Below are 24180 nucleotides of genomic sequence, written 5' to 3' on the forward strand. Positions count from 1 at the left end.
ACAGAAGTTCTTTTTACAGAATCGAATGCCTTGGTCAGATCATTGAAGGCCATCTACAGCGGTTGATACTATTCATGGCACTTTTCTGAGTTAACACGAGGTGAAGATCATACCAATGGTTCCCTGGGATGATCTAATACCTGCTTGAGTCTCCAGAAGAATTTCCTCAACTAATAGTTTTAAGCAGTTGTTCATAATCCAAGCATGGAGATTCCCCTGTAATCTCCACATTCAGATTGTTCTCCCTTCTTCTTCACAGTGGCTGAATCTCTGAAGTCAGATGGTATCTCTTCATTGGTCCAAATCTTGATGAGGTGTTGGTGTATTTGGCCATGGAGTCGGCTGCTGCTAATTTTGTAAATCTCAGCAGGGATCCTGTCCGGCCCAGCAGCCTTGTTCTTTAGGATGACAATGGTTTCTTTCATTTCAGCAAGAGTGTTGGTAACTTCCTTTAGGAATCGTGTTGGGATGAAATCTAGAATGTCACTGTCAACAGTGGTGTCTTGATTAAGCAGCTCTTCAAGGTTGTCTCTCCATACTTTTTGTATATTGAAGTTGAAGAAGAATGGATGTAACTGTGATATTCTATAGATCTGATGAACTAACTGTCTACACCTGTATTAGCTTGTAAAATGTACAATAATAGTAGTATGTGATTTATAACATATACACTGATGCAGACATGTAAAATAATTTATCATACAACAAAATGAATTATGTTTCTGCTATGGACAAAGTGATGAAGTATGATCTTCAAATGTTGGGGCCTTATGGAGGTAATGACTTGTTACCAAGACCTTTGCCATGCTTGAGAAGACTGGTCAAGTGAAATCACAGTTGTGGCTGATGCCAGTGTTGTGTAACTGGCACTTGTGCCAGTGGTACATAAAAAGCATCCTTCAAACGTTGGGTGATATGCTATGCTTGAGAAGACCCATCAAGCCAAATGAAATTGTAGCTGTGACTGATGCCGGTGTTGCATATATGGCACATAAAAAGCAGCCTTTGAACTTTGGGCCTCATGGAGGTAGTGACAAGTGACCAAGACCTTTGGCAATATACCATGGTTAAGACCTGCCAAGCCAAGTGAGATCATAGTCGTGGCCGGTGCCAGTGTTTCATAACTGACACCCATACTGGTAGCATGTAAAATGCATCTACAGTAATCTTGGAGCGATTTGCATTAGGAAATCGTAATAATTATCTATGTAGCTTCTTTAATCCATGACAATATTGTGTAAAAGCTGTCTATAATTGATTTATCTTTTTTTTTTAATGTTTCTTTTAATAGGTCAAAGTATTAAGCCTCAAATTAGGTGTCAATCAGCAATTATTATGTGAACCCTTTAGCATTTAAACTGGTCATATTCTAGCTATTTAATGTTGAAACCAGCCAGATCTGACCTCTCACACCTACCCTACAATGTTATTCCAAAAATAAATAATCATATCACTGAAATTTTGAAGTTACAAGACAATGTATTATTAATTCAAAGTAATGTGAATAAATAAGCATTACATTCGTTGGTGAAATATGAACACAAAATTGTCAAAGTGCTGATGATAGATTCCTGTGTTGTAAAAAGAACCTGTCACGGGAAAGGAAAAGTGTGTGTTAGAGAGTCATATGACAAATGATGAAGCTGAATCTGATAGGGAAAGAATGAGACTTGTGACTCAAGAAAGAAGGCAAAATATGAATAATGGCGATAGGCAAGAATATTTGCACAAACCAGAATGAAGAAAAACAGGTTAGAAAAGAAAACACGACTGAAGCAAATAGACAAGGTTCCCAAGAAATTATTCAAAGGATTATGAAGAAAATGACTGAATGGGGAGAATGTTTTTGGTTGACACAGTCCCACAAATGGGCTGTGGAATTTTTATGGACATTGCTAGGAAGCTTGAAAGTCCTAAATTTTGCGCATATGCTAATATTGTATTTTGCAGTAAATTATTTCAAGGTAAAGGAATGAGAGAACGAATAACATATCAACATCCAACTATTGTGGTGTTTTTGACCATTTTACTGACACTTCATTGGTTACAGTGACAAAGATTCCAGTTGATCCAATCAACAGAACAACCTACTTGTGAAATTAACATGCAGGTTGCTGAGCACCTCACAGACACGTGTACCCTTAACATAGTTCTTGGGGAGATTTAGCATGACACAGAATGTGACAAGGCTGGCCCTTTGAATTACTGGTACAAACTTAATTTTTACCAGCTGAGTGGCCTGGGACAATGTAAAACGAGGTACCATGCTCAAGGACACAACATGCCACTGGGTACTGAACTTATGGCCTTGTGATCTTGAGCTGAACATCCTAATCATTAAGCCACGTACTTTTGGCCATTTTAGCCGTTTTGTTAGAAACACATCTGAAGTTGCCCTGGTTCTTTGACACAATTTCTTAAAAATGATTTCAGTTAAACTCTAACATAAATATTCTGTCTTCATTTATACCCCAGATACCAGCTTAAAAATGACAGGTTTTTATTTTTCACTAAATTCTTCATTATTTTCAAGACTGAAATTAAGACAGTGTATTTCGACAGAAATATGGTAACTAGAAGAATAATGAATTGGTTAAATTTGTTACCAGAGTTGAAATTTCTGGAAGTAATCATCATCATCATCGTTTAACATCCACTTTCCATGCTAGCATGACTGAGGACTGGTGAAACCGGATGGCAACACCAAGCTCCAATCTAATTTGGCAGAGTTTCTACAGCTGGATGCCCTTCCTAATGCCAACCACTCAGAGAGTGTAGTGGGTGCTTTTACGTGTCACCCGCACGAAGGCCAGTCAGGCGGTACTGGCAACAGCCACGCTCAAAATGGTGTATTTTATGTGCCACCCGCACAAGAGCCAGTCTAGGGGCACTGGCAACAAACTCGCTCGAAAATCCTACGAAGGCCAGTCAGGCGGTACTGGCAACGGCCAGCCATTGATAAACTTGGGTTTGCCAGAGTTTGAAATGTAGACGTGGCTTCAGTGTATTTGGTTGCTGTGGTAACTGTGTTGTTCAGCTGTAGTTGTAGAGTTAAGATTTAAAAATAGGGCTTGGGGAATGTTGGAAAATGGAAAAATCTGGAAATACCAGAGAGACTAGATCTGTGAAAGAGTTTATTTCAGAGTGAGTGACCCTGCAGAATGTGATTGATTGGTAGATATTCAATCACCAATAGCACTGCAACACTTCTCTACCAGATGCACAGCTCTCTGTGACTCTGTTGCTTGTCTGGCAAAGGCCTCTCCTTTATCTGACGCACCAGTCTCCCCTTCACTTCATTCTTAGTGTTTCTCTTTTGAGTTTCTAGAAAAGACTATCTTAGTGTGAAAGATTTGGCTAATGATCAAATTTCTTGGGTGTGTTTAAAAATGTTTCAAGAATAACAGATTAAAAGTTAATTTTTTGAGAAAAAAAAAACTTTCAAACAAGATTCTTAAAGTATCTTTTTTTTTATTGTCAAGATGGCCACAGCCTTTGGCCTGAGAAAATAAATGTGCTAAAGTTATAGAGGCTCTCATCTCTTGTAGAGGTGATAACCTAGTGGTTAGTGTTACTTATGACTGTGAAGTTGTAGGTTTAATTCTTAGGCAAGGCAGTGCATTACATCGTTGGGAAATACACTTTATTTCATGTTGTTTCACTTTACCCACCTGAGAATCAGTATCACTGACAGCTGTGAGAGGGACAGTGTTAACTCTGATGGACTGTGCCCCATTCAGTGGGGCATCTTGTATTCTCAGTTGCTTATACACCTTGGGAACTAAGATAAACTCCAGCTGAATGAGCCTACAAGCTTGAGACAGATTTTAACTTTATACACCCACAGCCAACAATGATAATCTCCTACTGAAGAGGACGTATGAGTGTTCAGGTTTTGCTGAATGATCAGCAAAAAGGATTTGTTTGTAGGGATCGAATGTATGTGTTGTACATCAGTTCACTCTCTCCTCCATCAAGTCGACTTTGCCTATCACAGGTCAGATGCTGAAACGATCACAGAGAGATGAAATGTTTTGCTGAAGAGCACAATGCACCACCTGCTCCAGGAATTGAAACCATAAGCTCATGATCATGAGTGTAACACCTTAACCACTAGGACATACACACACACACACACACACACACACACACACACACACACCTATCTACACATGCATATTTCTGCCTTTGGCAGCCAAAGTTGTGGAAATCATAGCTGGGATTATTGAGATGAGCAGTGGTAAGCATATAGAGAATGTCTGTTTGACCCAACAACTGAGATAGCATTTAGCAAGGTAGCTTGCACAAGGACCCTCCCAGAATCATCAACACCATGAGTTGGGTCATACAGAGACAGCAATGATACTGTCATGTTGCCTATTTAAGTTTTAATTTAATTATTCCACTAAATATTCTGGCTACCTTAATTAGTTCATCTAACCATTCCAGTCTTTAACCATCCCGTCCATTTCAGAAGCCAGCTAGACCATTTGGTTTTCTGCCAGATTGTTGAACCACAGATGTATTTCAACTGGTTTTTTGCTATAAAAACACAAGAACAAACAAAATCTTTTTATATTTAATGATCTGGATGCTTTTTACAAGTTCCTTTGTTTTGAAATGTAGTGGAGCCTAAGAGAACTAGGTATCAATGAATGTGCTGTGAAAACGATGGAAGCCAAGTTGGAACATGAGGTTGGCAAGGTTAAGATTGGCAACAGATTCAGTAAAGAAGTGAATATTCAAGTCTAGCAGAGTGCTGTCTCCAGTTCCTGTTTATTCTTCATAAATCACCGGTTCCTGATTGTTTGTTGATGAGAAGTTTTATGGGCTGGCAGTGGTGTCCTTTAGCATAACGTCAGAGTTGTAGTTGGACTGGAGACTGAAATGGCTTGCAACAGAGAAAGGAAATTTCATTTTATGTGAAACCTAAACAATAGCTGTAGTAGGAGAATTTCTTTATAAGTTAACAGAGAACTAAAACTTCAGATGTAATTGATAGATAGGAGTGGTTAACAAAAGGAACACTCATCAAATGAATTCTGTGAACCGCTCTGACAGCTCTCTCAGTACAGCTTATAATTTGTTACCAAGGTAATGCAATTTACTATTGGATATACAGCTTGTAATGAAAGTGAGTGGGAGACAGAGGATAAACATTTCTCTTTGTATTGATGGCAATGAAAGACAGTGAAGCATGGTAGTGAAACAAACATTGAATGTAGAAGATTGCAAAGACTGAAGTGAAACAAGATACACCCGATTATTTGGATGGAAAATCCTAATCTCACCTGAAAGGAATACTAATGAAGTAAGGGAGTGTTCCATGTGTTAAAGTCATCATCCAAAGTATGTAGGAGGGACAACTGACTGTACTAGTGTGGATCTGGAATATAAATGGATGCTGAATACTGGGTGGAAAGGTGTTATACGCTGTTGGTGGAGGAAGGCTGTGAAAGATATGAAAGGACGACATGAGGTCAGAGTAGTGAGATTCAATCTTCGGATACCAGGTCTCTCAGAAGAGATGAGGAAAGATCACCAAGACAGTTGGAGATGTACTGTATCCTAAAGCTCCATGTCAGTATAGTAAAAAGAAACATTAGAATGTCGATGGTAGAACCCTGAATTTGGTTTACATGGATTCCAGTTGTTCAGAAAACATGTTTTTTTAAAAAATACTTTCATAAATCACTTAAGGACTTAATTATTGGGTTTGGTAGCACTTAATAAAACGAGACGAGAAACAAGCCTATCTCTGAATTCTAATACTTGCTAGTCTGTATTGCAAGTGACTTTGAGTGGACAAGAAGGTCTTGTTAATAGGCAGAATCAAATTGTGAATTTGATTTATGATCTGATAATCCAGATGAAACATCCACTCAGCTCCCAACACTGAAGTCTTGAGAAAGTAAATACTTAGCCCTTTCCTTACCATTCCTTTGTTCTGTTGTCACATATTTCTATGGAAATATGGTGCCTTTCTTTCAATCAGTTTTGAAAATAATGAAGAATTTAATAAAATAACCTTTTTATTATGAAAATGGTGTCTTAACCCCTTCACATTTAAATAAGCCACATCTGGCCCCAAATATTCTGCCTGTTTTATGTTCAAACCAGTCAGATCCAACCTTTTACTCTTACTCTACAGTGTCGTTCTAAAAGTAAACAATCCTATCATCAACATCTCATAGCTACAAGATAATGCATCACCATCGTCGTTGTTTAACGTCTGCTTTTCATGCTGGCTTGGGCTGGATGGTTTGACTGAGGACTGGCAAGCCAGAAGGCTGCACCAGGCTCCAACCTGATCTGGCAGAGTTTCTACAGCTGGATGCCCTTCCTAACACCAACCACTCCGAGAATATAGTGGGTGCTTTTTACATGCCACCGGCTCGAAGGCCAGTCAGGCGGTACTGGCATCGACCACGCTTGAATGGTACTTTTTATGTGCCACTGGCATGGGAGCCAGTCAGGCAGCACTGGCAATGACTACGCTCGAATGGTGCTTTTGGCACAGGACCAATCAGGCAGTGCTGGCATTGACCACGCTTGAATGGTACTTTTTATGTGCCACCAGCATGGGAGCCAGTCAGGCAGCACTAATAACGATCACACTCGAATGGTACTTGTTATGTGCTACTGGCACGGGACCAGTTAGGTGGCACTGGCACGACCACACATGAATGGTGCTGTTTACGTGCCATCGGCATGGGTACCAGTCAGGCGGTACTGTCATTGGCCACAACAATGACTTCTCTTGACTCGACAGGTCTTTGCAAGCACATTTTATTGCCCAATGCATGATTAATTCAAAATAATGTGAATAAATATGCATTTGACTATAATCTGAATGCTAAAGGATTGTTAAAGTGGCAACCTGGCAAAAAGCAGTCAAGTCCTTAGGTTGATGTAATTAACTTGCCCCTCTGCTAAAAACTGTTGATCTTGTGCCAAAATTAGCAAGAATTATAGGATTATTAAAATGGTATTTCGAACATAACATTTTAATGGAAGGTTTTAATTTAGATTTCTTTAAAGCAGGAAATTTTGCATCAAAGAACCAGGGACAGTTTCAAGTGAGTTGCTATCAAAATGGTTAAGAGTGATGTAGAACTTGTTCTCGATGTCAAAGGTGAATGTTACCCTGCTTCTGTTTATAATTATTTCAATGAGATTAGCTGAGCTGGCAGAAATGTTAGCATGCTGGGTGAAATGCTTAGTGGTATTTCGTCTGTCTTTACGTTCTGAGTTCAAATTCCACCAAGGTCAACTTTGCCTTTCACCATTTTGGTGTCAGTAAATGAAGTACTAGTTGCATACTAGGGTCAATCTAATTGACTGCCCCCCCCTCCCCCAAAATTTCAGGCCTTGTGCCTAGATTAGAAAAGAGTCTTTTATCTTTTACTTGTTTGAATCATTGGACTGAGGCCAAGCTGGGGCACCACTTTAAAGAGTTCTAATCTTAAAGATCAGTCCCACTACTGTTCTTAAGCCAGGTTTTTATCCTACCTGTCTCCTTTGCTAAACTGTTAAATTATGGGAATTATGTCATGTGGTGGGGGTGGGGACACTGTTAAATTATGGAAATTTAAACAAACCCTGACCAGTTGTCATGTGATGGGGGTGGGGACAAATACACAAAAACACACACTCACACATACACATAGTCTGTGCATTAAATTCTCTTACAAGGTATTGGTTGGCCTGAGGCTTTAATAGATGCTTGCCCAAGGTGGCATGCAGTGAGATTGAAACAGAAACCACATGGTTTCAAAGCAAGCTCTTTAATCACAGAGTTGAGGTCAACTTTGCCTTTCGTCCTTTGAGGGTTGATAAAAATAAAGTACCAGTCAAGTACTGGGATCAATATTATCGTCTAAGCCTCTCTTCTAAAAATTGCTGCCCTTCAGCTTGAATTAGAAACACATTATTTTATAATTAAGATTCATTTGTTAAATAAAAAACGATTTTCTCTTCTCTAACAGATTAGCTCTACTTAATAATTATTTATTTTTGTCTTACCTCAAACAAATTTGTTAATATTGAATTATGTTGTCTTAATCCTAATATCCATATTACCTCTTCTAATCTCTACTTATTTCATCAATGTGTGTGTGTGTGTGTGTGTGTGTGTGCGCGCGCGCGCACGCCCACACAGTATTTTTTATTTATGAAAACTGAAGCTGAGAAATTGTCATGTGACTTGAGTTTCACACCTCTATGATCTTCAGGTGAAGCCATATCCTTCTGTACAGTATTCTCTCTTTCCTCATTTGTTCAACATAAAGTTTTGTGTGTGTGTGTATGTGTGTGTGTATTTGTCTGTGGCCTTTTTTTAAAATAAGTATTTTCTTTGTGTTTACTGAAAATGCATGTTCACACAATTTCGTAACTTTAAAGTGCATGAATCAGTGTGGAAAACTCTGTGCAGTTGCTTGATCTGCTAGTCAAAGCAACTAAATAACATTGAAACCATATCGTGTAAAAAAGCTTGATAGATACAGGAAGACATGGGCTGGAAAGCAAAGCATTTTCCAATTGAAGTTGGATGTAGAGGATTCATTGGACACAGTGTGAGATGACTGTTGTTATCATTAGGCCTAACTCATCGTAAGCTAAATACCATCATGAGTGGAGTGATATCCAAACTACAGTGGAAAAGGCAAGCCACTGGATTTGGTTAAATAGAGATGATTGATGAGTGATGGCTAGAAGACTATTGAGCTATATCTGATAACCAGTTGATCTATCAAGTGGGGCCTCATTTTAGTGAGGCGGGGGTCCAGTGCACAATGATGCCATTGAGAGGTAGACCCCAAAACGCGTTCTTTCGTGATGACCCCATACACTTGTTGGCTTCTGGTATGCAGAGCTTTTGACTGGTAGCACTTGCATGTGCAAGTTGTTTGCAAAACATCCTTTATAATCCATTCTTGGCCATTGTTACTGTTTGTCCCCCATTGGTTAGATGACCCCCATATATTGCTTTTTGGACCCAGTACTATCTCTGCTGCAGCTGCTTTCATCTACAAGTGTTTCAAGGTCATTTTCTCTGCCAAACCAGGGGCTGGCCCTGTCAGCCTCATGCCAGTCTCCCCCGTTTTGCTCTCTTCTCTCCAATGTATTCTCTTCCTCCGTCATCATTGACCAGATCTTTCTCAGTCTTCCTCTTCCTTGTTCATGTTAACCACCCCTCTTACCCTGACCTACTCATTTTTTCATCCTTCTACAGTCCCCACATCCTGTTTCTCTTCCCAACATCCATCACTGGCTCTTTTGGGCTTGGCAACAAGCAAGAGCATCCTTCCTGATCAAGTCTACCTTCAATGTTTTACCTTCACTAGCAAATTTACTCTAATGAAACATACAAACAACTGCTGAACGTAGCTGCAGGCCAGCACTAGACAGACAGACAGACATGGTGTCACAATCAAGTCCTCGGTGCCATAAGTACAGCACTCGAGGAGAAGATCGAAGGAGACGATAGAGGAGAGTGCCCCAAAGTGGAAAAGTGTGGAAAAACATACTTCCAGAAGGAGGGGAAAAGACATAAGGCCAGGCTTTCAAACAAAGTATACGAGACAGATGAAAGATGGAAGGGATGCTGGGACCTGGCCGTGAATTTGGAAAGACTGTTAATATTTCCACTCATAAAAACAACAAACAGACCGGACTTAATCCTATGGAACACAGAACGGAGAATAGGAATCTTGCTAGAGCTGACAGTGTTATGGGAAGAGAACATCGCTAATGTAGAGCAACAGAAGGAGAGGAGGTGCGAGAGGTTAATCAAAGAGTGTGGAGAACAGGACTGGACTGTCGAGTATTACCACCTGGCAGTGGAGGCTAGAGACTTCATTGAAAGGAAACTGGCAGCATTATTTAAAAGAACATTATTTACATTATTTACATTTGATGGATATTTATCCTCATCTTGTTTGTTAACACAACGTTTTGGCTGATATACCCTCCAGCCTTCATCAGGTGTCTTGGGGAAATTTCGAACCTGGGTTCTCATTGTTAAGGTATTTTTCAATGTTATTATCATGGCGTAGTGGTTAAGAGCGCAGGCTACTAACCCCAAGATTCTGAGTTCGATTCCAGGCAGTGACTTGAATAATAAGAGTATTAATAATAATATCGAAAAACACCTTACGAATGAAAACCCAGGTTTGAAATTTCCCCAAGATACCTGATGTAGGCTGGAGGGTATATCAACCGAAACGTTGTGTTAACAACAAACAAGGCGGGGACAAATATTCGTCGAATGTAAATAATGTACATAATTCCTCATCTCTTAAATATAGAACTGTATTTAAAAGAAGGTTTGCATTTTCAAGCTCAGAGCTGAGAAAAGTAATAAGGGAGGATACAGAAGGCAGTTGACAAAGCCAGCTCCTATATATGGCCAAAACGAGAAGACCCAAAATGGCTTGAAAGCCATAACATGCCGACTGGGAAATAGCATCTCTAGGTGAGGCTGGCTGACACTTAAGCAGCATCACTGATTGAGAGGTGGGCCAAAGCTTGCACCACCAAACAGCTGGTCAGCTCTGGTTGCTGGAACTGAAACTAACACAACACTTCTGAAAGGCAGGTTTAGAGACTAAAACTATGCACTCTTCTCCTCCATTGGTTGGTTGAAGCTTAGACAGTGTCACATGACAGCTAGCTGGTGCTGGCTGCTGGAGCCCACCGGCAAGTATTGAAAGGGAAATTTGGCAGGATGGTCATTCGCCAGCTGACATTCATTGACACTGCATCAAAGAACAAAAGAGAAAGAAGAAATGCACTCAACACCAGAGCTGAAGACAACTCCGAAAGGGGGCAGGGCGCCACGTCAAAAACGGTAGAGGAGTAGGGTCCAAAACCAGACGTAGTTCCTCCTGGATCCTATAAAGGAGCTGTTGAGGTAGTGAACCATGAAATGTAGTTGGAATTCCCCACTGGCTCTTTTTTTCCCCATCATTCACTGCAGTTTCATTGACTCTCTCTCTCTCATCCCCCATTCACCCACTGAACCACTCTTACTTCCATTCTTTTCAACCTTCTCGGCTGCCCTGTGTTCATCGTTCATGTCTTTAAATTAAAGTTCTGGTCACACATTGCAGCTTACAATTTCCTCTTCAGTTTCAGTAACACTTCCTTCCTCATTAACCTGTCAATCAGTTCCCAGAACTTCTTCCATGTGTGTCTCTTCTCGAATCTTCAAATCCAGTGTTGTTGTTCTTTATCTGCAAGCCATCCGTTGTCCAACAGACTTATGATTAAATGGATTCCAGCTATAAACATCATTGCTTTTTTTTTTTTTTAATTCTGGCTACTATATCTAGGATTACATATTTCAACCTGTCTTTCTCTTTTTAAGATGCAGTGGTATAATTTTTTAAGAGAGGTTTAGCTGCTATTTCTTTCAGGTCAAATAACTGCATAGAGACTTCCCTTAGAATTTGTTGTTTAGCTCTGAGTGACCTCTGAATGAGCAGATTTGATCAAAGGTCTTCCAACCATGACTTCCCAGCTTTATTTCAAGTGATGTTTTGAACATTGTGTTATCTAATGTGTTCTTCAATTTTTCAAGCTGGTAGAATAGAATTTAATGGAGATTTGGCTGTTATTTCTAGTAAGTCAAATGATCATGAAAGGCACCTTTCTTTCCTCCCTTCTTCAAGATACTTAATAGAACAACATTATCAGATATATTATTTTGTCTATTTACAAACATTCCATCAATGCCGTTTCTAATGTTCCTTTCTTTGTTGTTGTTTTTTTTTTGTCTTTTTCAGAACCGTATCTTGAGAAAAGGGCTTCTTTCATTGATTTAGCTGCACAAAAACCTCATTTACCTGACGAGCAACTACTTCAGTCTTGTAAACAAAAAGATGGATTTCAAAAGCTCACTTTTGGCATCAATGGTAGATTCCCTCAACTTCAAGAAAATCTTTTAAATACTGAACCTAAAAATCAAAAGTGAGTTCATTTCACATTTATTAAAAAAAGAAAAAAAACTTAGACAATTTTGCTGTTCTTTTAGTCATTTGACTGGGGCCATGCTGGAGCACCACTTTTAGTTGAGCAAATCGATCACAAGGCTTATTCTTTGTAAGCCTAGTACTTATTCTATCGGTCTCTTTTGCCAAACTGCTAAGTTATGGGGACATAAACACATTAGCATCGGTGGCCAAGCAAAGTTGGGTGGGGGGGACAGACACACAAACATATACACACATATACCCATATATATATATACACACACAACAGGCTTCTTTTAGTTTCTATCTACCAAATCCACTCACAAGGCTTTGGTTGACCCGAGGCTATAGTAGAAGACACTTGCCCAAAGTGCCACGCAGTGTAACTGAACCTGGTACCATGTAGTTGGTAAGCAAGCTACTTACCACACAGCCACTTCTGTTATTTATTATTTTTCTTTTTTTTTTTTTTAAAATTAGTCCCGCTGTGTGGCCCCTTAGGAAAGTGTCTTCTGCTATAGCTTCAGGCTGACCAAAGTCTTGTGAGTAGATCTGATAAATGGAAACTAAAAGAAGCTCATCATATATGTTTGTATGCTTGTATGTACCTTTGTCTAGACATCACGTGATGGTTGTAAATGAGCATCACCATCATATAAACATTGTTGTTTGTTTCCAGTCTTTTGTAAAAAAAAAAAAAAATAATAAAAAAAGAAAACTTCAGCCAAGCGAAAATATTACCTTGCTTGGAAACAGGTGGCAGTTGACAACAGGAAGGGCATCCGGTCTTAGAAAAATCTACCTCAACAAATTCTGTCTGACTCGTGCAAGCATGGGAAAGTGGACAATAAAATGACCAACAATGGTGATGGAAAGACATTTAATCAGATCTAAGTTCAGTTACAGAAAAAGGAAAAAAATCTTTAATAATTATTCCCTCTTATTTAATAACATCATCATCATTGTTTTAACACCCACTGCTCCATGCTTGCATGGGTCAGACGGAATTTGTTGAAGCAAGTTTTCTATGGCTGGATGTTGCCCTTCCTGTCACCAACCCTCGTCTATATTCAAATAAGGTTTCTGTAGAAGATTGTAAATTAATGCCCTGCCTCACCCCGTCTATGACACTGATATTATTTACAGTTCTATATTTAAGAGATGAGTAATTATTTACATTATTTACATTTGACAGATATTTCAGCTGATATACCCTCCAGCCTTCATCAGGTGTCTTGGGGAAATTTTGAACCTGGGTTCTCATTCCTAAGGTATTTTTCGAAGTTATTATTCTTATTATTATACAGGTTCAATTCCAAGCAGTGACCTGAATAATAATAATAGTAATAATAATAATAATAATAATAATAATAACATTGAAAAATACCTTAACAATGAGAACCCAGGTTCGAAATTTCCCCAAGACACCTGATGAAGGCTGGAGGATATATCAGCTGAAATGTGTTAACAACAAACAAGATGAGGACAAATATCTGTAAATAATATCTGTAAATAATGTAAATACTGATATTATTTGTTTACAACTATCACACAATGTCAAGACAAGAACACACACACACATGTACATACACATATAATAATCTTCTTTCAGTTTCCATTTGCCTGATCCACTCACTAGGCTTTGATCAACCAGAGGCTTTGGCAAAAGACTTACCAAAAGTGCCATGCAATGGGACTGAACTCAAAAGTGCACACAGCCATGCCTGCACCAAACACAATGTCATGAAAACTTTATTTAAAAGTGTGTCATTTATATAACATGTTTGGAAAGCTCTGATTTAGCTCTATATTATAAGGTTTTTGATTTAAGTTATAGATACGATGAAATCGTCTGTTTTAGGACCCGCATGCAAGAAGCTGCCAAATGGAGGCGGAAAGATCGACATTTACAACATTCTGAGCACATACAACTGACACCTGAACAAAGGGAGGTAGGCAAATATCAAATTTATAATTGCTTATAAAAAAATTTTTTTTTAATGAAAACCTCATTAATCTGGATGGTGTATTTGCCAGACAAGTGATTTGATCAGTGAATGTGATGAAAGTAAAACAATTATAGCATGAAAGACAAATTAGCTATTCAAAAACACAAACATTTATTATTTGGTTTTGAAATTTTTGTTTTCACTAATTGCAATCTAGGTACTGATGCAGGTTCTCATGAGATGCAGTGGAACCACGTCAGTGGTCACAATTGGGATGATGACAAGTTTTAACACCAAATAATGTTTTAGTGAAGTCTTTGTGTGTTTTTGAGTGGCAATATGTGTTTTCCATGCTGTAATTATTTATCATTAATCTTTTTGTTATTTTTATATATTTTTTTTTTTTGACTAACACTGTCTACTTTTTCTTTCATTAAAAGAATTTGATCACCATATAAAATTGATGGAATATATTGCTTCAGCAGTATATTTCATTTGAATAACATTACAATCATAACTTGATACAAAGACAGTCAACTTTGTCTTGCAAGCACTTGTTAAATTTGTAAGTACATGGTCAATTTGTAAAGGAAGGAACAAAGATTTTAGATTACTTCAGAATTATATTCCAATGTCTAACAGTCTGGATAACTGTTTGTATTTCTTTAAAATTGTAGCTTGATACAGTTTTAAAGACACTCAAACTTTTAATCTTGTAAACACTTTCTAAATTTGTAAAGGAGGAATATTCCTCAATGTTTTGAATACATCCACCTTTTCTTAAAAGTCTTCTGTGTTTTACTCCAAATGTGTTCATTGATGCTTCAAAAAGAATCATACAATATGAAAGATGGGTTTTTCTAAATATTTACTCAATGAGAAAAGTGAAATATTGTTTTTATGACTTTCATTTTGTTAAGGAAGTGCAGTAGTGACTGTTGCACATTTTGTACCAAATTCTTCCTATTTCCAAGTGTTGGACATTATTAAGATCATATTAACAGGTTCGCATCAGACGTTGTCAATAAGATAAGAGTAGATTAATAACAACAAATATGTCATTAGAGAAGAAGCAGTATTTGTATGTCCTACCTAGATATTGGTTGTTTATTCACTATTAACATTTATCTGCTTACAAAACAACAAGGTGTTGGTTTCAGGTAGTGCTCCAATAGCAAGGTATGTCTTTGCAGCCAGTTAAGAAATTGTTTCCTCTGACAATGTATGTGATCAGTTTTAGATTAGCTCATAATGTCACATTAAATTTATGATAATTTCATGATTGACCGCTAACTCCAAAAGTATTTTTGTTCTTTCTCTGTTTATTTCCTCATGTTCCTTTCTGTTGAAGAGCGTAGGCTCGAAACGTAAAACACTTTCTCACCTTCCCAAGCGTCAGACTAATACACCTGCTTGTTGTTTATACACCTGTCTTCGTCTTTTGGTTTTCTGTAAATTTCAACTAATATATATAAGTAGGAAGGCAGACAAACCACAAATCCCTTCAGGTAGATGGCCCTGCTCGATCTGTAGAAAAGGTGTAGGTAGAAACTCCATAAGATGTATCCAGTGTGAGCTATGGACACATAAGAGGTGCAGCAATATCAAAGGAAGGCTAACTGGGAAGATAGTTTTTGTTTGAAGCAGATGTTCAGGAGCAATAAACACTGAAAATGTGCAGCGAACAACTTCTGTCACATTCCAGGGAGAAAAACTAGAAGTAGTTGATAGCTTCCGTTACCTAGGGGACAAGTCAGTAGTGAGGGGTAGATGCGCTGAAAGTGTAGCTGCTAGAATAAGAATAGCCTGGGCAAAGTTAAGAGAACTCTTACCTCTGCTGGTGACAAAGGGCCTCTCGCTCAGAGTAAAAGGTAGACTGTATGATGCATGTGTATGAACAGCCATGCTACATGGCAGTGAAACATGGGCCGTCTCTGCTGAGGACATGCATAAGCTCGCAGGGAATGAAGCCAGTATACTCCGCTGGATGTGTAATGTCAGTGTTCATACTCGACAGAGTGTAAGTGCCTCGAGAGAAAAGTTAGACCTAAGAAGCATCAGATGTGGTGTGCAAGAGAGATGATTGTATGGTCATGTGGCGAGAATAGATGAGGATAGCTGTGTGAAAAAGTGCCACACCTTAGCGGTTGAGGGAACCTGTGGAAGAGGTAGACCCAGGAAGACCTGGGATGAGGTGGTGAAGCATGACCTTCGAACATTAGGCCTCACTGAGGCAATGACTAGTGACCAAGACCTTTGGAAATATGCTGTGCATGAGAAGACCTGGCAAGCCAAGTGAGACCATAACCCATGGCCTATGCCAGAGGTGTAACCATCCCACTTATGTGTACCTTTCCTTCATTGGACACTAAACTCCACTTGCGAAGACCTGTTGAGGCAAGTGAAATTAAAATTGAAATCAAATCAACTTCGCAAATTCGATGACTGGTACCCATGCCAGTTGAGCGCTAAGTGCACTATCCAAGCGTGATCTCTGCCAGAACAGCTGACTGGGTTACGTGCCGGTGGCACGTAAAAATCACCATTTGAACATGTTCATTACCAGCATTGCCTTACTGACACTTGTGCAGATGGCACATGAAAAAACATTCGAGTGAGGTTGTTGTCAGTGCCGCTGGACTGGCTCCTGTGCAGGTGGCACGTAAAAGCACCCACTACACTCTCGGAGTGGTTGGCGTTAGGAAGGGTGTCCAGCTGTAGAAACTCTGCCAAATCAGATTGGAGCCTGGTGTCGCCTCCTGGTCCACCAGTCCTCAGTCAAATCGTCCAACCCATGCTAGACAGAAATGAAATGAAATTTATTTTCAATTGTCAAAATATTACTGCTAGAGTACTCAGTTGTACTTAGCACAGATTTCTGGAACCCATATGTTCTTTTATTTAATTACAAATTATCATTTAATTAATTCCTATCAATATTTAATAAATCTCCTGCTGTGATAAACAAATGTTGATAGATAACTAGTAATTTCATCACATGCTTCTCAGCATCTTTAATTATTTTAGTTACTGTCTAGTAATTAATTTTTGAGGTGTTAGTTTTCACCCTTCCTGTGGAATATACTATAAAGATTGTCCTCATTATGTAATTATAAAAAGCTTTAGTTAATTTCTTTCCTTAGTGTGAATGAAAACAAAAACCATAGATGTGACAAGAAACTTGTCATTTGTTAAATGACTTTGGGTTGTGTAGTTGTGTAGGATTGGAGCCCGTTTCATTGAAAATAAGCTGTTTTGGCATTTAATAAAAAAAAAAAAAAAATTCTTCATGTTTTATGCAGATAATGACCTTCACTTCACTCCAATGTTGAGTTTCAGACACTTTTCTTAATATTAACTTTCCTAATAAGGTTTTGATCTAGGTTACCAACTGGAAAATTTTACAATGTTCAACTCTTCATGAACAGATTTCTATAATCCTACAACTGGTAGGTTTTCTAAGGCAGACATTTACCTAAATAATGAGCAATGTACATCTTTTTTCAGTTTTTAATACAGGTATATTAGAATATATATTTATATAAAATGTTCTTGTAAAAGTTTGTTGTAAGAGGACTTTCCAAGAATATGGGACATGTTGGGAAGCTCCATGCTGTCTACTGTAGAGTAAGTTGGCTCTGGATGCAGATGTGATTCTAGAAATGAGGAGGAATCAAAACACAGTTCTGCTATGCAAGTCAATTAGCTGCAACATAAACTCCAGGAAAGCAATCAGCACCTTTGTCACTTTCCAGTCAGGTGAACACGCAAGCTAGATAGATTTCATTCTCACTAGGAAATGAGCTAGAAGACTGATGGTTGTTTGTATTGTTTCCCTGGTGATGAATATATCACCCAATGAAGGTGATAAGAGTTGGATGGATTGAGATGCAAAAAAGGTGGAGACTAATGAAGTTCTTGAACCATATTCAGCAGAGAGACCAGCATTTAAGGTAGACAGTTATATGGTGAAAATGGCAATCAAGTATATGAAAATCAAGAAGCATCTGGTGTAGTTGGTGATATGCTGAAAACAGCTGGTGAAACAGGCTTCATGCTAGTTACCCACATTGTCAACCAAACACCATATTTGACAGCATAAAAGATGTACAGGCATATTACATGCATCCCAATTTCCACAACACATTTTCAGGAGAAAAATGTCTTTAGTGCATTAAAGCATGTATTATAGGCCCCAACTTCACACACAAGACCCAGGGTAGGTTTTTTTTGTTTGTTTGCTTTGAGACCTGGGGGTATAGGGAATGCATCTTATATGCCATCAAATACCGTAATTCAGGTAGGTGTCATACAACACAGTTTGGATTTGTCCCAGGACATAGTACCATTGATGTACTCTTTGTAGTCAGACAGTTGCAAGAGATATTTCTAATCAAGACTGAACCTCTCTATCTAGCATTCATTAGTCCATAGATGGTTTTTGATTGAATACTATGTTCACTTGTCTGGTGGTTGCTAAGAAAACTCTGAGTAGGTGCAAGCTATGAACAGAGTGAATTAAATGAGGGTTGGCAATGAATTCAGTGAGGAATTTAGAGTGCAAGCAGATATAATGCTCAGTCCCGAGTCCCCTCTTATCTCTTATAGTCATAACTGTGGAGTTTAAGACTGACTGCCAATGGGAAGAACTTCCATGTGGTAAAGTACTGATCCTTATAATAGAAACTGTGAGTATTTAGAGAAGAAATTCCAGACATGGAAATAAAACCTAGGCTCAAGACTTGAGAGTAAATTTAGCAAAGATTTAAATTTTCCTTTCAGGAGGAAAGAAGACAAGACTGATGCCTTACTGTAAATATGCAGAAAAAGGAATCCGATTAAATATCACTTTGTGTACTCAGTGTGATCTATGAGTACGCAACAAATATAATGGAACCAAAGACAAGTTGACAATGACCAAAGTCTTTGTTTGGAATTGTGATCCTTCAAAGCATCAATAAAATAAAATCTTTGTCATGCTCAGAAGGTCCAAAGATGTTGCTGATTGCTAATCAGCAATAAAGGGAGGCATTGTTCTGAAAGCATGAAATAAAAATAGGGGCTTGTGTAAGTTCTGCATGCTATTACTTCTACAATAACAGCGCTTTTTCTCTCTCTGACCAGAGAATAGATTGTATGATGCATGTGTACGAACTCTAATGCTGCATGGTAGTGAGATGTGGGCCCTGCAAAAGCTGTGCAAAAGTAAAAAAAAAAGAAATGACACAAGCATGATGTGCTGACCTGTGTAATGTTAGTTTGCATGAAGGAAGAGGTACTGATGCGTGAAGAGGAGAAAAAACCTGTTTTCAAGAGGAACAAGATGTTAATGTGCAAGAGAGAGATTCATACAGCATCGGAATAAACATGTAATGGATGTGGAAGGAAGCAGAAAGAAAGAAGAGAACTGCAAAAGACAGGGACAGTGGATATAATGATACGTCTTCTTTCTTGAAGAACTTTGCTATGAAGCAAATAAATACAAAGAACAATTTATTTTACATCAGACTCTTGGCACCTTTCTAGAATGGTTTTAGCACTTTGGGGCTTCTTTCGTCTCTTTTCTGTTTATCGAAAAATATCTTTTTTTTAAACATGTAAATTTAATTTACATATCATGTTTTATCTTTTACTTTGTTTATTATTGAACACTTTTAGATTCAAACTTTAAAGCAGAATCAATACTCAGAAGTAATTTCATCTGCTCTTTTAATTCATTCAGAAATCAATTAGTTTACACATTTATAGTGTGATTTCACTATTCGTTAAGTACTATTATGACACATTATTGATTATTCAAAAGTTTTAAGAATAAATACTTTGGTGGACATATTTCTAGCTTCCTACACAAACCACTGTAATGAACATTTGGTAGAATTTATTTTTAATTAATTTTTTAATTAGCAAAAACTTTAAAAACATTTCAAATCCTTTTTTATATTATTAAAATCTCTGCTGATAACTGGATAGGATCAACCTTTGAAGGTTTGGCATTCCCTCTATATCAAATCATTGTTTAATATTCAACATTTGGGTTTTACATGTACACATCCATGCACAGACACACATGCACATTCACTGCCCCTGGAGGGAAATTTGCTCCCAAGTTGGGGTTGACATCCAGCAGTAGTGTGCTGTAGACCAAGAATTAAAGTGCTGGATAAATTGCTCTGCAGCAATTGTTTTGAGTGCCTGTATTCTAAATTCAAATCCTGTTGAGTAAGCTGTGTCTGCATCCTTTCAGAGTACCAGTCATGTACTGAGGCTGATTCTTCACTTTTCCCCACTCTTAATTTTCTCCCTTTTTCTGGAAGAAATCTGCTCTATTCAGATCTGGAATGATCTAAAATAAAACTCATGTGGAGATTGGATAAATAGATACCATTGAAAGGCAAAATTGACTTGGGTAAGATTTGAACTCAAAACTGAAGGACACGCTAGCATGCTAGCCTTTTATCCAATACTCTTATGATTCTGCTAGCTTGCCTGGCAAAGATCAAAGTCTAGTAAGCTCATTTCAAATAATGCCAACAATTTCACATCTACCATAAACAGGATGGTTGTAAAAGAATGTGTGTAATTTCCATGGTCTGTGACTGACCAGTTTGATCTGCTAATTACGTTAATAGTAAAACTTGTCCCTCAAGATATTTTCCTTTCCCTTCTACTTAAAGAACCAGTTATTTGAATATCAAGATAAATAGCACATGACCTTGTAGGTGGGGCCAAGTTAAACTTTTCTTCAGGTGGGATAACCCATCCCGCTCAAAACGTCCCTGAATAAGGGTTATTTAAGGATGTTGAACGAAACGCCCATGTTTTCCAGAGGTGAATTATTCAAACCAACAAAGAATTTCTTTTGACACATGGCTATGATGCTCCCCCACTACTTCTGCTCGTGATCAGAGATGCACATATCATCAGCCAGCAAGGGACATGCTCAACTGGTTACGGTCAAACAAGTGACAAGCAAATCTGTGGTATTGAGCAGAATATTTGCTACAGCCCATCTTTTTTTATACCAAGACAAAATAATGTACATGATAACACTTCCAATCAATTAAGATCAGATGCCATGAGAGCCAGTGCGTATTATTATTATTATTATTATTATTATTATTATTATTAAGGTTGCAAGCTAGCAGAACTGGCAAAATGCTTAGTGGCATTTCATCTGTCCTTACGTTCTGAGTTCAAATTCCACCAAGGTCAACTTTGACTTTCATCCTTTCGGGGTCAGTAAATTAAGTACCAGTGGAACACTGGGGTCAATATAGTGTCCACCCCACAAATTTGAGCTCTTGTGCCACCAGCAGAAAGGATTATTATTATTATTATTCATTGATTTATTGAGGTTATTGTCCTCATCTTGGTTGGATGGAAATTTCTATTCCCTAATTGCTCCACAGGACAATAACATTGTGAATATGTGTTAAATGTTGCAGCTTGATTAGTAGGTGTGACTTCAATCTCTGGGGCAGTCATGTGTGTGCATGTGTGTATACACACACACACACACACTCACTCTAGTTTAAATAGAACAAGTGACATCGCAGCTTCAAGAGTTAATCTAATTAATTCTTGTGGTTTGAATGAAGAATTCAGTTTGAAATTCCAAGCATTTTAACAGATATGACAAGCAGTTGAAGAAGTTTGAAAGGTATAATGGTTAGATCTGACCATTGTAAGAACCATGATGAAGACACTGATCTCAGTATGGTTTTGTATAATCCATTCTAATTATTTCTTATAGTTTGTCATTTAAAAATGACATTCTCCATACAATTAGAAACAGTTACAACATATTCAGTGTATTTATACAAAATTAAACCCATTTTGTTTTTTTATTTGGTGGTCAACATTGTTTTCTTAGTACTTATATTGGAGTTTTTGTGGCTATGGTCTTGGACCAGCTGCAACGTTTACCAGCCCACATGATGTTTTTAAAAGACACCATGTTTGTGGATGGCCATTAGATTACTATGAGCTCATCTGTCCTTTGACAGGTGTTGTTTTTTGTCCTGCAGAGTGTCCACAACAACCTCCTCCCCTGGAAAGCTAGGTGGAGGAGCCAGTTTAGTTGTTGACTACCTGACCATCAAACAGGTAGTACTGGGTTACATGGTACCAATAGCAGGATATTCTGCACCTGACCGCTGTTCTATTCTATGCTTCTGAATGCTGGTTTCTTATGGTGGCCTGATAAGGATCACAAGATGGTACATACACTCAACTTTTGTGCAAAGCTTTTAACATCTCTTATGCCGACCATATACCAAACAAGTCCTTATATGGATCTTTCCTGTCCATCAGCCAGATAATGAAAGACAACTAAAACTTGTAGGCCACTGTTTTCATCAAATAGATCAATCTGTTACTATGTTTTTTTTCTTCCTGTAACACGATGGGGATGTTCAAGACTGGTGGTCACAGATATGCATGACATATCTGTGAACTTTGCAGGTCACAGGACTGTGCACTGTCTCGGAGTTGGCACAAAGAAATAAAGAAATACATGCGATAACATCTAACACACAATTTTGCTTTCATGTTGCAGTCGACACCCATGAGTGATATGGCATACACTAAAGAAGCACATACATCATCATTTAACATCCACTTTCTCATGTTTGCATGGGTCAGATGGTATTTCTTGAGGCAGATTTTCTACAGCTGGATGTTGTTCCTGTTGCCAACCTTCACTTGTCACAGAAGATTGGACATGGACACTGCTTGCATGTCCATAACTCTCACATGAAACTGTCACATGATATGAAAGCAAGCAGGCAGTCATGCACCCACCCACCCACCCATATGCATATCTGATGAGTTTCTTTCAGTTTCCATCTACCAAACTGACTCACAAGGCTTTGGTCAGTGTTGGGCTATGGTGGAAGTCATTTGCCTAAAGTACCATGCCGTGAAACTGAACTCAAACCATGTGGTTGGGAAAAGCCACACTTGCATTTTATATATATATATATATATATATATATATATATATATTACATCATATGTAAACAAACATAAGTTTGTTTTTGAAGTGTTGAAATGTATTTTAGAACAAGTAGAAAGAAATATTGGTTGCTGACAAACTTTTTTGCGCTAAAAGGATTTTATCCTATATATGCTGTTCTATTAGTATTTATGCATTGAAAAATATATCTGCCTACTTGTTCTATATATATATATATATATATATATATATATATATATATATATAAATAAGGATAAGATCGGTATTTAAATATTGATCTTATCAAGTGGTCAGCATGGGAATAAAAACCATCAAAGGTAATAATTATTTAAAATTATAATACAGGGTATCAAGAGATACCACCACGCTGAAAAAATAGCAGTCAAATCCTGACTCCAAAACCACAATAAATGTCCGCAAGGCACGATTAGCGAAGACGAAGACCAAATAAACCAGTAAAAATAATAAGATAATTTCAAATCCTGGATTTCTGGCTTTGCATAAATGCTCTGCCTTCATCAGTGAAATATACTCAAGTACATAAATACAAATACATGCATATAAACAGTATACTTACATATACGGATGTATACACACATATATATGCACGTATGCACACGACTAGCTTAAATAGCCCGCCTAAACAACTTCTTGTGTGATCCCGGACTTGATAAGATCAATATTTTAAATATCGATCTTATCCTTATTTATATAAATTAGTTTTGTCAGTGTATTTACTGCGCTGATATCCTGTCCGGGATCGCACGAGAAGTTGTTTAGGCGGGCTATTTAAGCTAGTCGTGTGCATACGTGCATATATATGTGTGTCTACGTCCGTATATGTAAGTATACTGTTTATATACATGTATTTGTATTTATGTACTTGAGTATATTTCACTGATGAAGGCAGAGCATTTATGCAAAGCCAGAAATCCAGGATTTGAAATTATCTTATTATTTTTACTGGTTTATTTGGTCTTCGTCTTCGCTAATCGTGCCTTGCGGACATTTATTGTGGTTTTGGAGTCAGGATTTGACTGCTATTTTTTCAGCGTGGTGGTATCTCTTGATACCCTGTATAATAATTTATATATATATATATATATATATATATATATGGTGGTTGTCTACTCCTTAAACAGAGTTTGACCACCTCCTGCACCTACACCTTAGCCCTTTCATGGCGTCTGATGTGGCTTTTTAAACCAGACAGTGTTTTGAAAAAACACCCACACAGATTGCACCTCTGATTTGCACTACCAATACCTGCAAGTAAGTT

General features: G+C 37.9%; 1 protein-coding gene across 1 annotated transcript in view; it reads left to right on the forward strand.

The window, feature by feature from the left end:
- Positions 1–24180, forward strand: part of LOC106883526 (DENN domain-containing protein 5B) — a gene marked incomplete at its 5' end in the record, with an annotated part of 134389 nt that overhangs the window by 43285 nt on the left and 66924 nt on the right. Inside the window, 2 exons of the mRNA XM_089348318.1 lie at positions 11790–11973; positions 13837–13927. Coding sequence (XP_089204444.1) covers positions 11790–11973; positions 13837–13927 — 275 coding nt within the window. The remainder of the gene's footprint in view (positions 1–11789; positions 11974–13836; positions 13928–24180) is intronic.

This window comes from Octopus bimaculoides, chromosome 3 (assembly GCF_046866305.1).
Source record: "Octopus bimaculoides isolate indiv1 chromosome 3, ASM4686630v1, whole genome shotgun sequence".
Taxonomy (NCBI): domain Eukaryota; kingdom Metazoa; phylum Mollusca; class Cephalopoda; order Octopoda; family Octopodidae; genus Octopus; species Octopus bimaculoides.